The sequence below is a fragment of the Vidua chalybeata genome, chromosome 22, assembly GCF_026979565.1.
Source record: "Vidua chalybeata isolate OUT-0048 chromosome 22, bVidCha1 merged haplotype, whole genome shotgun sequence".
NCBI lineage: Eukaryota > Metazoa > Chordata > Aves > Passeriformes > Viduidae > Vidua > Vidua chalybeata.
In genome coordinates, this window is record NC_071551.1 from 6060418 (window position 1) to 6077209 (window position 16792).

At 46.6% G+C, this 16792-nt stretch overlaps 1 protein-coding gene across 6 annotated transcripts in view; it reads left to right on the forward strand.

The window, feature by feature from the left end:
- Nucleotides 1-5320: 5320 nt before the first annotated feature.
- LOC128798824 (Golgi integral membrane protein 4-like) overlaps nt 5321-16792 on the forward strand; it is a 37065-nt gene continuing 25593 nt past the window's right edge. For 5 of the 6 annotated variants that reach the window (XM_053962679.1, XM_053962680.1, XM_053962682.1 and 2 more), the window contains exons 1-3: nt 5321-5641; nt 10726-10800; nt 14658-14707. In XM_053962679.1, the coding sequence (XP_053818654.1) occupies nt 5455-5641; nt 10726-10800; nt 14658-14707 (312 nt within the window). In that variant the 5' untranslated portion in view covers nt 5321-5454. Of the gene's footprint in view, nt 5642-10725; nt 10801-14368; nt 14476-14657; nt 14708-16792 lie in introns of those variants that run through there. The other variant, XM_053962683.1, reaches the window with a different exon arrangement.

Consider the following 16792-nt stretch of genomic DNA (forward strand, 5'->3'; position numbering starts at 1 on the left):
ACCTGGGGGTTGCTCAGACAGGAAAATACAGGCAGGTAACAACCCAGTCAATCTATTACTTTTTGTGTTTAGAGATCTTTCTATAATTAGCTTATTGTCAGCTTGATTGTTGGCCACAGAGAGAGTTTTTGACAGGTTAATTTAACAGAACAGGAGCTGGTTTCCATTTCTATGGCTTTGTGTTGTTCTCCTTATCAAAGTCTTGCTACTAAAGACAGCCACTCCTGCCAGCTGGAGATGGATCCCTGGAAGGAGGTGCTGAATCCACCTTAGGAAGATTCCCAGATCCTCTCATCACTTCTGAATTCAGATGTGAACCTCAGACCCCACATCTATCTGGCTAAACCCTTGGGACCATGTTCCCATTATCCATGTGCAGGAAAAATGCTGAATGGGATTTTCAGAACCCAAAAGCATGGTTCAGGAAAGTCTATTCTATTTAAAACTAACAGTGATTAAGCAATGTCTAAAATCTCACCCTAAATCTGTTGATGGCTACTGTTAACACACAGTGACAAAGCAGAGATGAATTCAGCTCTTGGCTTGTGGGGGTATTAAAAACCAGACTGAAATCTCCCTGGCTGACACCTTGGGTGTAGAAATGCCAGCTCGAGGTGCTCAGGAATGATCTTTCCAGCTCGATGTGTCACGGATATCTGCAGAGCATGAAGTCAGACCAAGCAGCCCTGTGTCCAAGTGATGAGGCTGATCCCACAGCGCGCTTGTGCAGGCATGAAGCTTCCCCTGGAAAAACACTGGAGCGAGATCATGAGGAATTCTCATCTCTCTGCCATCCCGAGGAGCCACAGGGTGCAGCAGAACATCCTGGAGGAGGGACCAGAACAGATCTGCTGCTGAGTGTTCTGTGTCAGCTCCACGCTGCTGCTGCCTTCTCCTCCCACCATCAGCTGCTCAGGCTCCAGCCTGATTAACAGCAGTTAAAATGTTCTTTATTTTTCCCCACAAATTCCCCCCACAACAACACGCTGATAAATGGCACTTCACCCACAGCAGGGAAAATAATATAATTATTAGATCAATTATAATTTCTGGAGGTCTGCACCTCCAGAATCCTGCCTGGTGATGGTGTGAGGAACGCCTGGATGATCCAGGATGGTGAGGCTGAGGCAGACTTTGTGTCTGTCCTAAAAGGGGGGTGATGCTGGAACCCCAAGAGAGGCAGAAACAGCAAATTCAGCAGCACCTCAACAAACCAAAAAATCCCTTTGCTATTGTTTGCTGTTGTTTTCTGGCACACTGCATTTTTATTACCTTTGGAATAAACTGGAATAAACTCTGGAATGTTCCCTGGCTCTAATAAAAAATGCCTGAACTTTGGAAAGGCAGTAAAAGCAAACAGGCAATGGAGTCACGGGCTCTGGGTGTGCTGTGATGCATTTTCTAAGCACAATATGTTCCTTGCTCCTTCTTGTTTGGTTTCATCCCTCTGAAACCAATTTTTATTGCTTTTTGATTAAAAACTAACCCAAATCACAGACTGGTCTAGGACTCAAAGCAAGGGAAATTCCCAGTCCAAGCTGTAAAAGATGAGGTGGAACTAAAAGGCAAAGATGGTTTTTTCCCCCAAAGGATTTAAGATTCACAAGGTGGAAGTTTTTTACACTGTAAATTCTTGGACTATTTTTTGAAAGAATAAAGAGTTTCTCTCAGAATACTTTGACTCTGGGAGCTGATATTTTAAAGTAAGTACCAGATAACTGCCAAAATATCCAGAAATTCAGTAACTGTGGATCTCCTTGTGCTCCAGTTTCTATGAAATGCTCATCTAGATGATGACTTTTACCTTGCAACTCAAAAAACCCCAATGTTTCTGCCTCATTTTGCTCCCCCATTCCCCTTCTCTTGTATCTCAGAGTTTGCTGAGGGTTCTGGGATCTCATATCCTCAGTTTTAGGCACGGCACAGATGACTCAAAGGACATCTGTAGGCTTGGGGAAGAGAACTCAGAGCACTGAGCCAACGTGTCATCGTGAGATGAAAAATAATTTCAACAACACATCCTGAAAAATGGTCCCATCAGTTCCCCGGGGCTGCCTCTAATGAATTCTAATTAGAAGCTGTCACTTCTTGTTATGGGAAGACAGGAATGCTTCAGCTCTCCCACCCCTTAACCTTGGAGACACCGAGGTGAGATCTGTCCCCAGGAATGGTTACATTTTAGGGCATTTTTTGCTCCTGGAGGAAATGAATTGGGAATTTCTGTGTGGGAAAAGGCAGCTCCAGGAGTGCTGGTTCCTCTCATGCTCTGAATCCATGCACATCACTTTGAACATTTTCACACATTTGTGCCTGTCATTTCTCATCCTCTGGACTCCTGCCTCAAAGTCCTCCTCCCCTGCTCACCCTATTCCCTCCCACATTTGTGCACCGGATTCCCAGAGTGGGATTCCCTCGAGGGCAGATCCAAACCCCATAAAGCCTTTAGGGTGAGTGTCCGGTGTGAAATGTGGCACATTTGTCTGTAGATTTATAAAACTGCAACCCCTAAACAATGCAGCCTCCTCCCAGCACATTCCTTCCATCCATCCATCTTTTTCAGCCACTTGGTTTCTTGACAGAATTTACATAACCTGGCTGAAAACACTCCCACAGCTGATTAAATCCTGCTCCGGAGTCCAAAGCTCTGATTAAAAGGCTGGAGCTTTTTAATCTGTGCACTCCTTGCACAGATGGTTAACACTCACAGTTTGTTCTACAGGGGAGAAAGTGGAATTTTCTTTACAAGTACACACACCCCGAGCTTTCCCATGGGAATTGCTCGTTCTGTTCAGATTATTATTTCAAAGCTGTCATCAGATGTGATCACCCACTGGATTAGAGGGAGCAAAAGGAGATGATCAGATAATCCCTGAGGCACAAAGCATTTTGAGTTGGGTTTGAAGGGAGCTGTCACCTATGGTCAATTTGTTTAGCTCAGGGGTTTCTCCTCCTCTGTATCTTCCTAAAAATACTCGAGCAGACCTTTAGAGATGTGGGATGTCGTGGGGATTTGTACGAGGAAGAATCCTCTGAATCATTTAAACATTGGTAAAGCACAAGCATGAAGCAAAGCCTTTGGCTCTCAGTGGCCTTAGATCTGGTGCAGAAACATGGAGTTAAATCTGAGCCTGAGTTTATTGCAGGAGTAAGGTCATTTGTTACAAAAATAAAGGGCCTGCTCATAGACATTCTGTCAATCAAATCTTTCTCAGATAAACATTCCCTAATCTAGATTTTAACCTTTTCCAGACTCCTCCCTGTCACAAACCTCAAAAACTCCCAGTATTTTCTCAGGCAGGAATCAGCACATGAGGAAGTAATTAATGAGTGCAGGAGGGAAGGGAAAAAAAAAAAAAAAAAAAAAAAAAAAAAAAAAAAAAAAAAAGAATGTGCTGAAAAAAGGCAAAATTGAGACTGAAACCCCTCATCCCACGGGCTGCCTGCTCAGTCCTCAGGATGCAGACAGGACATTCCAGCTCCTGACAAACAGCCTGAAGAGATGCTGGAGCGTTCAGCAACCCCCAGGGCTGGGCATTTGTGTAAAGACACAGTTGGGCAGTAAATCTGTCTGGAACGGTGGAGTGTCTTGGACTGAGTATCTGGGAATAGGAACGAGGTTATCCCTGGTCCTACACACACCAAATCCATGGCAGACAAATGCTGCCATGAAACATCCCATCAGTGCTGCTCTGCTTTTCAGAAGGAGCTGCAGTAATCAGTTAATTCATTAAGGAAAGCCTATAATGTTTAGTGGAAGCTCTATCAGAGCCAAATCACCCCATTTCCAGCAGGCTGAGCCTCACCCAAGGTCTGGCAGAACAAATCCACTTAAAATGCTTAGAGGGGGGGGGGGGAAAAATCCTACCACAAAAAATTTACTTTGGATAAATCATAACCTTACAGGAACACTGTGCCTCAGTTTTCCCGATGACAAATGGGGGTGACACAAGTGCCACTCAACCAATTCTCAGCAGTGCTGTAAAGCTCATTTGATTAACATTTATGAAACCACCACGCATGACTCTTAGAGGGGAATTGCTGCTGAAGAACTGTTGTGATTGTTCCTTATTCCCCAGGTGCCTGGAAGAGGGAACTTGGCAGAATTCCAGAAGAAATATCCTTGTGAGCTCAGATAAAAGATGAGCCAACCTGACAGTCAGAGAAGATTCATTGCAAACCTGGGGGTCTTAGAGCTGAGCTCAGAACCCAGGCGAGGCTCCAGGAGCTTTGTCTGTCCCGTGAGGTACAAAATCATGGAAAGGTTTGGGTTGGAAGGGACCTTTAAAGGTCACCTTGTGCATCCCACACCGGGGTAAAACCAGCTGGGCTCTGCCAGAAGAGAGGACTCCACATGGAGGGCATGTCCAGAACACCTGGAACACCCCATCCCTGGAAGTGTCCAAGGCCGGGTTGGACAGGGCTTGGAGCAACCTGGGGTAGTGGAAGATGTCCCTGCCCACGGCAGGGATGAGCTTTAAGGCCCCTTCCAACGCAAACCACTGGGAAAAAGCCAAACTCCCGGCTTTCCCCTCGTGCCGCCCTCCTGCCTTTATCAGCTCCTATTTTCCCGAGGAGAAACCACAGCTTTTAGCAGCTTTTAAAGAACTCGTGCGAGGATGCTCTCCCGGTCCATCCATTCCCGTGTCCCTCATCCATCCCCCGTTAGCAACAGGTGCCGAGCAAGGAAGGGAACCCACGGACGAGGGGCTCCGGGTGACGCCGGCTCCCGGCGATGCCTGCCCCGGGGAGGGGCAGGGCTCGGGACTCTGTTGTCCCCTCGGTTGTCCCCTGTCCCCCTCTGTCCCCCCCGGTCCCCGCAGCCCCTCCCGCCGCCGAGGGCGGACTCTCCGCCGCCGCAGCCCGGATGCCGCCGCCGCCGCCGCCGCCGCGTTCCTGGCCGCTCTCCCGGCCCCGGTGCCGCCGCTTCCTCCAGGATCTGCCGGCGGGGGAAGCCGCGGGGAGGGGGCCCAAGGGCTTCTCCTCCTCTCGCCGGGTTATTTTTTCCGGTGGTTGCTCCAGCGGGGGAGGTGGGAAGAGCCAAAGGCGGCGGTACCCCCTTCCCGCCCCCCCCATCTCCGCCGCAGCACATGGGAAGCAAAAGTTTTCCTCCTCCTCCTCCTCCTCCTCCTCCTCCTCCTCCTCCTCCTCCTCCTGCTGCTGCTGCTGCTGCTCCTGCTCGGTGCCCTCCGCCCGCTGCCCTCGCCCCGCAGCCCCCCCGGGCCGCTCCCCGAGGATGCTCGGGCTCCGCTCGGACGCCGATGTCCCGACGGCCAGCGAGGAGTAGAGCCCGGCAGGAGCCCCTGCAGGGCCGCGAGGGAGCGGAGCCGAGCCTGGGATCGCATCTTCCGGAGGGATCCGCGAGTTCGCGGAGGAACGCGGCCGCTGGGCGAAAATAACCAGATGCTTTAGCAGCGCCGGCGAGGCTGCGCTGCACCGCGGCGCTCCGGCCCCGCCATGGGCACCGGGATGTGCTCCAGGAGGCAGAAGGGGCTGCTGCAGACCGCCTTCTGCCTGCTCGCCCTGGCCTGCCTGGCCTCCGGAGTCTTCCTCTACAACCACTTGCAGCAGAAGGTGCGGAGCGCCGAGGCGCTGGCGCAGAAATACAAACAGCAGCAGGAAGCGCTGTCAGCCCAGCTCCAAGGTGAGTGACCCGCTCCGAGGCGTCCCTGGGTGTGCGCACCCTGCCCCGACTTCTCTCCCTCCCAGCCACGAGCAGGGTCCCCTGTTCATCTCTCGGCTTTGAGGATGCTGTGCCCGTTTCCTTCCCTCCTATTCGGATGCCAGGAATTAGAGCAGCCTTGAGTCTGAGTTAGCAAAGGGGGATCGGAGCTGGATCGGCGAGCTCAGCTGCGTCACGTCTATTCCATTTCTTCTCCCTTTGGCCGCGAATCCAAACCCCTGTCACGCCAAATGCGAGGCAGTAAAAACGCAGGGCAGGCTCTGGGATGCGGCTCCGCTCTCTCTGCCCCGTGTGGAAGTGAGCAGAGAGGGAAGGGATCTTTCCCTGAAGTTTTGTCACAGTCCGCTGCTGCCCGCTGCCTCTGCAAGGCGATAAACCCACCTCGTTCTCCAGAGGTTGGTCCGGGACTAAAAAAGCCCGGGACTAAAAAAGTCCGGGACTAAAAAGGTCGTGCCAGCATTTTGGGGCTGATGGATGCTGCAGATTTTTAGCTCCCTAAAACAAGGGGAAGAAGAGGAGGAGGAAGAATTGGCTTTTCTGACCCCGCTGACGGTGGGTTCTCAGCTGACGAACCCACCTCGTTCTCGAGAGGTTGATCCGGGATTTAAAAAGTCGTGCGAGCTTTTTTGGGGCTGATGGATGCTGCAGATTTTTAGCTCCCTAAAACAAGGGGAAGAAGAGGAGGAGGAGGAGGAGGAGGAGGAGGAGGGGGAGGAAGAACTGGCTTTTCTGATCCCGCTGCCCAGCGCTTGGCTCCCCTGGCAAGAGCTGCCGGAGACCGGAAGGCAAACACAGCGTGTGGATTCCTCCTCCCCCTCTCTCCCCTCATTTGTCCTCCTTACATAAATGCCTCACTGTGGGAAAATGGGATTTTAGCCCTCGGGGAGCTGCCGGCAGGGAAGGCTGAGGACACGCGGTTACTCCACCGCTGAACTCTTATCTCCTTTGTCCAGCCCATCATTCCAGCCTTGCTGGGTGCGCCAAGGCCACGTTTCCAGCAGCTGTCACAGGATTTGGAGTCTCAGGGGGGATTTGCTGATTCCCCGTAGAGGAGAGGTTTGGTGGGAATGCCCTCGGGGTAGGCAGCACTCGGGTGTGTAATGCTGGAGGACGGGCTGCCCCTGGAGTGCCCACAGAATGAACCCATGTGGCCACAAATTGTTCTACTCAAGGGCAAGAGATTATTTAACCCCTTTTTTTTTCCTCCTCCTCAAAAGTCAGTTTAGATCACGGTGTTTATATGGGAGATCTTCCCCGGCTAAAATGAAATACAGGGTGTTCTGTCATGACTTTTGCGGACACATCCAGGGATATTCTTTCCTACAGCCCGTCTTGCTGGGGCGTTCTGCAGATCCGCGGCTCAACGTTTGAGTCTTTTAGGGTTAAACCTTCTCCTGGTGGCTCGGTGCTGCAAATGGAGCATCCCACCAGGGCTGCTGGTGCCCAGGGCTGTGTGTTCTGTTTGCACAGCGTGGGGGGGTGTGTGCGCTCCTCTCCAGGAAACAAAACCCAATCAGCCTTGGGAATGGATCTAATTCATGTGTGTTCAGCTTCAGCGCTGTTATCTATGGTTTGGTTTCATTTCTCCTACACCTACAGCTCAGTCCCAGCCGCGATTCCCACCTGCAGCCTGAGTCTGGGATGTGCAGAGATCAGCAGGGCAGAAGTTAACCCAATTTCCTCCCTGGTGTGCCATCATCTCTTGCTTCTCCAGAGGATGACAGTGGCAGCCTCAGGAAACCCCAGTTTTGGGAACAACAGGCCAACAACTGAGCCAAGCTCACATTTTTTCCACCCAAACGTGTGTGAATTGCAGAGCTGCAGCCTGTTGCTGGGATTCCTAACCCCCTGTCAGTCCTCCCATTCCTAAATACAGCTGTTGCCATGGCTACCCTTTTTTATTTTGAGAAGACACTCGCTTGCCCAACAATTTTAACAAAGGCAAGGCTTCTTTTTGGATTTGGCTGCTGGGGGAAGCCTGGCGAGGGGCAGATGGGAGAGATGCTCGTGGGAGGCTGGCACATCTGCCTCTGGTGCTGTGGCTGCTCCCTGCAGTGCTCTGGGGACAGTCCTGGGGCTCTGGGCTCTGTCCCTGCACTTGTTGCACGACTTTAATTCCTGCGTGCTCTTCTGCACCTGGCCCTGCCTTTTCAGCAAGGGGTTTCATTGTTTCAGCAGCTCCTTTGGCAGCAGGTGAGGGTGCCTTAGAGCCGAGTCCTGGCTGGATTCCAGCTGGATTTACACACTGACCACCCTCCATTCTCTGCTGGAAAAGCAAATTGTTCAAGATTTCCTGGCTCCCTGGCCTCCGAACTGCGCCGTGCCAGTTTGGTCAGATGAGCTGTTGCTGCGTCTCAGCACAAAGATGAGTAACGAATCATGGAATTTTGGATTGTCCTGAGCTGGGAGGGACCCACTGGGATCATCCAGGTCCATCTCCTGGCCCTGAACACCCCCAGGAGCTGAGACACTGCTGAATCCCTGCTCTGTGTGAAGCTAAACCCACTTTGGGCTCTGGGGGCCCTGTAGGAAAGGCAGGAGAGATTAAAATTTCCTTTTCTAGTCACTGGAGGTTACTTCAGTTGATCTGGCTTGTAAAAACAGGGTCGGGGAGAGCCAGATTTTGTGCTGTGAAATTCAGAGTGAACAGCCTGTGATCGGGAGCTGTCGCTGAAGCCTCCCCTGCTCTGGGATGGATCTGTGGCTGTGGGTGTTAACACAGCCCTTCGCTGGTGGGAAGGTCCCGTCACATCAAAGCCTTGCCCTCAGGAGCTCATCTGCAAGAAAGTCGGGTGTGGGAGAGTCACAAAGTGAGAGCCCAGGGCTCCCAAATCCTCTGGGAAGTGGCTGATGTTCTCAAGCTGACAATTCCCTTGGACAAGGCTTTCCAGCGGCACCCAGGGCCCTTGGTGTGCTCAGCTGGGGAAGCCCTCAGGGTGACATCTGAGCAGCCTGCTGGGGAAAGGGCTCCTAAAAATGAAGCTGTGACGCTTGAGGAGACGCTTGGACAGCTGCAGAGCTGGGTTTGCTGCTTGGCAGGGGGAAACCTCCTTCCAGACTGGAAGCACCGCTGGAATGGTGTGGACAGTAGGGTTCAGAGGAAGGTCTGGGTGGAGTGGTCAGAGCATCGCTGGGATGTCTGTGTGTTGACACAGATAAGGAAGGAGACAGCCTGGCTCGCCTATGGCCCCTTGCTGCCCCTTGAGGGGGGTCAGAAGGGACAGGGGAATTTCCTGCTCCAGCCTGACCTGAGTGGAGCTGGCAGGGTCCACAGATCCACTCGGAGTGAGAGCGTGAGTCACCTGGGGCTCTTGGCGTGGCAGGATTTCAGCAGGGAAGGGATCTGCACTGGTTTCATCTCCATTTTCCGGGAGACCACGAGTTATGGCACCACCGGCCCCCAGAATTCTTGGCTGGAATCTTGGCTCTGGGAGTTTTCTTTCACCACCTCTCCCTCTGAGTGCTGCCCAGGGCCATCCTGGCCCCTCGGAGGGCACGAGGAGCCCCTTGGAGCTGAGTGTGGTGGCATTGCCACATTGTTGGAACCCAGCACATCCCTCTGGCTGCCCTGGCTGGCTCCAGACCCTGGCAGGGGGCTCAGAGACCCTGGCACAAAGTCAAAAACACCTGTGGCTTCCATTTTAGCCCATGGAAAAAGCTGCCAACTCTGTGTGAGGAAGTACAAGCCACAAGGGTTTGAGCAGTGTGATATTTGAATTAACGTAGGGTGGAAAAGTAGAAATTTGGGATTTTTAGAATGGGGTTCAAGATGGAGGGATTTGGGCAAGTCCTGACCTCCTTCTCCTTCTCCTTGCCCTCCATGTCTCGCTGTGCTGGTGACACTTTTCTGTTGGTTTAAGGCACAGACACACTGTCCAACACCAATGACAGACATTGGCACGTTATTGTAACCACGGCACACGGAGTTTTGGGTATAAAATGTGAACACTGCCCTGAGGGCAGACAGAATGCCATGGCCGAGCTGCTGGACAGAGCTCAGCAGGGCAGAGAGAGAATGTTCTAGATCAGGGGAAATGAACACCCTTGAGAAGCCGACCCTGCACATTCAGACCCCTCCTTTGGCTGCGGGGCTGGGAAACAAAAGGACTTTGACACTCTCGGGGTCACCCCAACACCCAGACCCCAAGACCAGACCAGTGGCTCCATCACCACCCTCCACCTGCCACCTCCATGTGTTCATTGCCATTCTCAGTTCTGTGTGTGGTGAGCTGCTCGGCTCCGTTTTTCTCAGTGCGTTGTGGAAGAGGAAAAAAACCAAAATTCTCCTGCACAGAGGGCCAGTCAATGGCTGGGTTGTGGAAGGGAAAAAAAAAAATCTCTCCTGCATGGTGCTGGTGCCTTTCCAGAGCAGGTGACTCTGGCTGCTTGAGCCCACACAAACACAATTTAAACATCTCTTGGGCATCACATCAAAGCAAAACCTGAGTGCAAACATTCCCAGTTTGTGGGTGAGACTGGTGTGTTATAGTGCAGCCCAAATATCCCCTCCCTTTATTCCTTTCCCAGAGCATCTGTGGATGAGATGCTGGAGAAGGGGAATCACTTCCAGGCTGCTCCTCTGTGGGTGAATGCCAGGCTGTGACAGAAAAATAACTGAATTTTTATTAATGGTGGGAAAAATATCTAATTTTTTTTAATGGTGGGAAAAATATCTGAATTTTTATTAATGGTGGGAAAAATATATAATTTTTTTTAATGGTGGGAAAAATATCTGATTTTTTATTAATGGTGGGAAAAATATCTAATTTTTTTTAATGGTGGGCAAAAATATCTGAATTTTAATGGTGGGGAAAATATCTAATTTTTTTTTATGGTGGGAAAAATATCTGGATTTTTTTTTTTAATGGTGGGAAAAATATCTGAATTTTTTAATGGTGGGAAAAAAATTGAATTTTCTTTAATGGTGGGAAAAAATTTGATTTTTTTTTAATGGTGGGAAAAATACCTGAATTTTTTTTAATGGGGGGAAAAATATGGGGATAAATAGGAGGTTTGTCAAGCTCTGCCTCTCTCTGCCCCCACAGTGGTGTACGAGCACCGGTCCAGGCTGGAGCGGTCCCTGCAGAAGGAGAGGGGGGAGCACAAGAAGACAAAGGAAGGTGAGTCCCCAGCAGTGGCCAGGCAAAGCCCCAGCTGTCCCCAAATTCTCAGTTCAGTCAGAGAGAAAAAGAGACATTTCTACCAGGCTGGGCCTGGGAGAGAGTTGGAAAGGAATGTAAATAATTATTTCTCTCTCTTGTTCACATTGTTTATAGATATGTTCTTCCACCGTGCGTCATTGGCACGCACCAATGGTGCGAGATGTTTTTACTCTAAGACCAATGAAATTGGTCTGCACGATGTTCTCTATAAATAGGGAGGTGCATTTGAAATAAATCACTTTTTCTTCTCGCCTTCTGATCTTGGAGTTCTTCTGCTCCCGTCCTGCCTCAACAGCGACAGGTGGGCTCTGCTCTCTCCTGTTGCCCTGCTTTTTAAAAGTGTTAAGTTTTCTTTTATAGTTCCTTTGAAAGTTTTAAAGCTCTCATCAAACTTCTTTAGCCTTCTGATAACGTTTCCATATTTCTACTGCAGTTCTCACACACTGTTCATGTAAACAATGTTTGTTTTGCATTTTCCTTTGTGGGAGAATTGATGGATGTTGGTTTGACCAGTGTGGTTGGAGAGGTCGCAATTTCACCCTCCCATCCACTGTCACTTTTAGAATTCTATATATTGTGAGGTCAGAAATACAATTAGTTTATTTTTCTCTTTTGAACTTACCGAGCTCCTGTGTACTCATTTTGTGTCCAACACTCTCCTGCTGCCACATTTGTCCTCAGGCCAGTCTGTGAGCAGCAGTCCCCCTGTGGGGTGTTTGAACTTTAACACTTTAGTCACTTCAGCTGAGTGACTAAAACCTTTCACTGGGCTGTGTTTTTTTCTTGGAAAGAAATCAGCTTTCTCCCAAAATTGAGCTGAGCTCTACAAGTGCTCCGTGGCATCAGCATCACCGCCCTCCACTCATGGACATGGTGGAGCTGATGCACAGGAGGACACACAAACATTCAGGGGTTTGAAAACCATGGAACCCTGAGACACAAACATTCAGGGGTTTGAAAACCATGGAACCCAGAGACACAAACATTCAGGGGTTTGAAAACCATGGAACCCAGACACACAAACATTCAGGGGTTTGAAAACCATGGAACCCAGAGACACAAAAACATTCAGGGGTTTGAAAACCATGGAACCCAGAGACACAAACATTCAGGGGTTTGAAAACCATGGAACCCAGAGACACAAACATTCAGGGGTTTGAAAACCATGGAACCCAGACACACAAACATTCAGGGGGTTTGAAAACCATGGAACCCAGAGACACAAACATTCAGGGGGTTTGAAAACCATGGAACCCAGACACACAAACATTCAGGGGTTTGAAAACCATGGAACCCGGTTACACAAACATTCAGGGGGTTTGAAAACCATGGAACCCAGACACACAAACATTCAGGGGTTTGAAGGTCATGGAACCCAGAGACACAAACATTCAGGGGTTTGAAAACCATGGAACCCGGACACACAAACATTCAGGGGTTTGAAAACCATGGAACCCAGAGACACAAAAACATTCAGGGGTTTGAAAACCATGGAACCCAGACACACAAACATTCAGGGGGTTTGAAAACCATGGAACCCGGTTACACAAACATTCAGGGGTTTGAAAACCATGGAACCCAGACACACAAACATTCAGGGGGTTTGAAAACCATGGAACCCAGAGACACAAACATTCAGGGGTTTGAAAACCATGGAACCCAGACACACAAACATTCAGGGGTTTGAAAACCGTGGCTTTTAAGGCCATGGAACCCAGCAGGAAGCAGCAACCCAAGAGATCAGCTCGTGAGCCCTTCAGCAGAGGGCTGTGCTTGGCTGTCAGGCCCCTCAGCAGTTTCATAAATTGGGTTTTAGCTCGAGAAGTCGTGTGTGGGGTGACATCCCTGCCCTCACTCCAGCGTGCTCTGGGCTCCTGGGTGCTGCATCCAGCATCCAGCCTTGCCTGCAGCTCTGGGGCTGCCTGAGGCAGAACCTGCATTGCCTGCAGCTCTGTGCCTGCATTTCCTGCATTTCTGTGCTGCTTCTTTGTCGTAGTTGAGACGGGGACAATACAAAATTACACCCTCCGTTTTCAGAAGGCTCCAAACCCATTTTTATTCTAGCATGCATGCTTTTTATACATTCTTACAAAGCTCCCAATTTCACTCATTGGTCAGGAAACACAAACCAAGGGCGCATTGCAACAGGCAGCTGCAGGTTTCTCTTCTTTATCCTTCTTTATTTCTTGGTTTCTGTATCAACGACCTTGGCAGGAAACTCTTTCAGGGGTGGACATGGATCCTCTTCTCAAACTTCTCTCTGGCTCAGAGAAGTCGCAGTAAAACCTCTTCCACACCTCTTTAATTAACTTGTTGAGAAAATGAAGCATCCTTGTACGCATTACCTTGTGGAACCTTTCTGTTTTGAGAAGCTGGCCCAGATGAGATCAGCTCGTGAGTTTGGGTCTCACAGCACCTTTTCCAAACTCACCTCTTCTCGGGGTCTGGGTGTTGGGGTGACCCCGAGAGTGTCAAATCCTTTTGTTTCCCAGCCCCGCAGCCAAAGGAGGGGTCTGAATGCGCAGGGTCGGCTTCTCAAGGGTGTTCATTTCCCCTGATCTAGAACATTCTCTCTCTGCCCTGCTGAGCTCTGTCCAGCAGCTCGGCCATGGCATTCTGTCTGCCCTCAGGGCAGTGTTCACATTTTATACCCAAAACTCCGTGTGCTGTGGTTACAATAACGTGCCAATGTCTGTCATTGGTGTTGGACAGTGTGTCTGTGCCTGAAACCAACAGAAAAGTGTCACCAGCACAGCGAGACATGGAGTGCAAGGAGAAGGAGAAGGAGGTCAGGACTTGCCCAAATCCCTCCATCTTGTCCCCTTTAACCCCATTCTAAAAGTCCCAAAATTCTATTTTTCCACCCTGTGTTAATTCAAATATCAGACTGCTCAAACCCTTGTGGCTTGTAATTCCTCATACAAAATTGAGTTTTTTCCATGGGCTAAAATGGAAGCCACAGGTGTTTTTGACTTCATGCCAGGGTCTCTGAGCCCCCTGCCAGGGTCTGGAGCCAGCCAGGGCAGCCAGAGGGATGTGCTGGACTCCGACAACCTCTCAGCTCAGAGAACCCCAAAAAGTCACTCAGCTCCCTTGACATCAAAGCTGCAGCTCTTTGTGACCTGGGAGAGCAGCAAAGATCTTGGCTGAGGGAAGGGAAGGGAAGGGAAGGGAAGGGAAGGGAAGGGAAGGGAAGGGAAGGGAAGGGAAGGGAAGGGAAGGGAAGGGAAGGGAAGGGAAGGGAAGGGAAGGGAAGGGAAGGGAAGGGAAGGGAAGGGAAGGGAAGGGAAGGGAAGGGAAGGGAAGGGAAGGGAAGGGAAGGGAAGGGAAGGGAAGGGAAGGGAAGGGAAGGGAAGGGAAGGGAAGGGAAGGGAAGGGAAGGGAAGGGAAGGGAAGGGAAGGGAAGGGAAGGGAAGGGAAGGGAAGGGAAGGGAAGGGAAGGGAAGGGAAGGGAAGGGAAGGGAAGGGAAGGACATTTTTTGGGTGGCCAGCTCTCATGGAAAGCACTCCCACCTTCCCCAGGGCACGGAATGCTCTCCCAGCAGCACCTGCACTCCAGCTTGTTCACTTGCAGCTTTTTGCTCAGCAAGCTGAGAAAACTTCCAGAATTGAACGATAAAACTGAAATTGTAGGTGTGTAGTTCGAATAGAAGTGTGTAACATCACACAGTTAGAAAACTCTAAGGTTTTAAAAGATAGCAATATCTAAAAAAGCAAGTTAAAAGTTTTAAACAGAAGCTGCTCCTTCTTCCCTCCCCTCCAAAACCCAAAGCAGCCCCTTGTGAAATCCTCACCTCCTTTTCTCCCCTCTCTAGATTTTTTAGTGTACAAGTTAGAAGCTCAGGAAGCGCTCAACAAGGAGAAGGTACGTGTGGTTTGCCCCAGGCTGCCCGGGGAGCAATGGGAAATGGTTTTGGTCTGGTGCCACTGGGTTCATTCCTTCCCCTGAGCATCTGTGGATGAGATGCTGGGACAGAAAAAATATCTGAATTTTTATTAATGGTGGGAAAAATATCTGATTTTTTAATGGTGGGGAAAATATCTGAATTATTTTAATGATGGAAAAAAATCTATTTTTTTTTTTAATGATGGGAAAAATATCTGTATTTTTTTTAAATGATGGGAAAAATATCTATATTTTTTAATGGTGGAAAAAATATCTTAATTTTTTAATGGTGGGAAAAATATCTGAATTTTTTTAATGATGGAAAAAAGTCTAATTTTTTTTTAATGATGGGAAAAATATCTGTATTTTTTTTAATGATGGGAAAAATATCTAAATTTTTTAAATGATGGGAAAAAATATCTGAATTTTTTAATGGTGGGAAAAATATCTGAATTTTTTTAATGATGGAAAAAAGTCTAATTTTTTTTTAATGATGGGAAAAATATCTGTATTTTTTTTAATGATGGGAAAAATATCTAAATTTTTTAAATGATGGGAAAAAATATCTGAATTTTTTAATGGTGGGAAAAATATCTGAATTTTTTTAATGATGGAAAAAAGTCTAATTTTTTTTTAATGATGGGAAAAATATCTGTATTTTTTTAATGATGGGAAAAATATCTAAATTTTTTAAATGATGGGAAAAAATATCTGAATTTTTTAATGGTGGAAAAAATATCTGAATTTTTTAAATGATGGAAAAAAATCTAAATTTTTTTAATGATGGGAAAAATATCTGTATTTTTTTTTAATGATGGGAAAAATATCAGAATTATTTTAATGATGGAAAAAAATCTATTTTTTTTTAATGATGGGAAAAATATCTGTATTTTTTTTAATGATGGGAAAAAATATCTGAATTATTTTAATGATGGGAAAAATATCTGAATTTTTTAAATGGTGGGAAAAATATCTGATATTTTAAATGACGGGAAAAATATCTGTATTTTTTTAAATTATGGGAAAAATATCTAATTTTTTTTTAATGGTGGGAAAAATATCTGTATTTTTTTAAATGATGGGAAAAATATCTGATTTTTTTTTTTTTTAATGATGGGGAAAATATCTGAATTTTTTTTTAGCAGTGGGGAAAATATCTGATTTTTTAAATAACGGGGAAAATATCTGATTTTTTTTAACGGCGGGGGAAAAGATCGGAATTTTGGCTGCTGTGCCAGCTCACACTTTGCCTGAGGCTCACTCCATTTTCTGGTGATGGATTTTGTGCTGCTTTCTCTGCCTCCCCCTCAGCCTCGAGAGAAGGGATCCGTGTAAAAAACTCCTTCAGCACCAAGCCGGGCCTGGATAAAGGGCTGAAGGCCAAGGAAAACCACTCAAATCTTAATTAAATGCGCAATTAATGTTAATTTAAATGAATGTTTATTTAAACAAATTTATATTAAAATTATTGATAAATGTTATTATTATTAATGCCTAATAAAATTAATAATAACTGTTCTTCAAATTAATGTTTATTTAAATGAATGTTCATTAAAATTAACGATAAATGTTCTTATAATTAACATCTAATACAATTAAAATAAATTATAATATGATATAATATAATATAATATAATATAATATAATATAATATAATATAAATTCTATTTTACATTATATATAAAAATATATAATATTATAATATATATTATATAATATATAATATATAATATATAATATATAATATATAATATATAATATATAATATATAATATATAATATATATATTATAATTTATATATTCTATATAATCTATATAATATATAATACCTATATTATAAATATAATATAAATTATAATAGAATAGAATATAATAAAATATAAATTATATTTAATATTATATATATGATATATGAAATATATTATAATATATAATATATATTTATAATATATATTATATATATATATTTAATATATAATATATATTATAAATATTATAATTTATATATTCTATATAATATATAATATACATAATATATATTATAAAAATAATATATATTATAT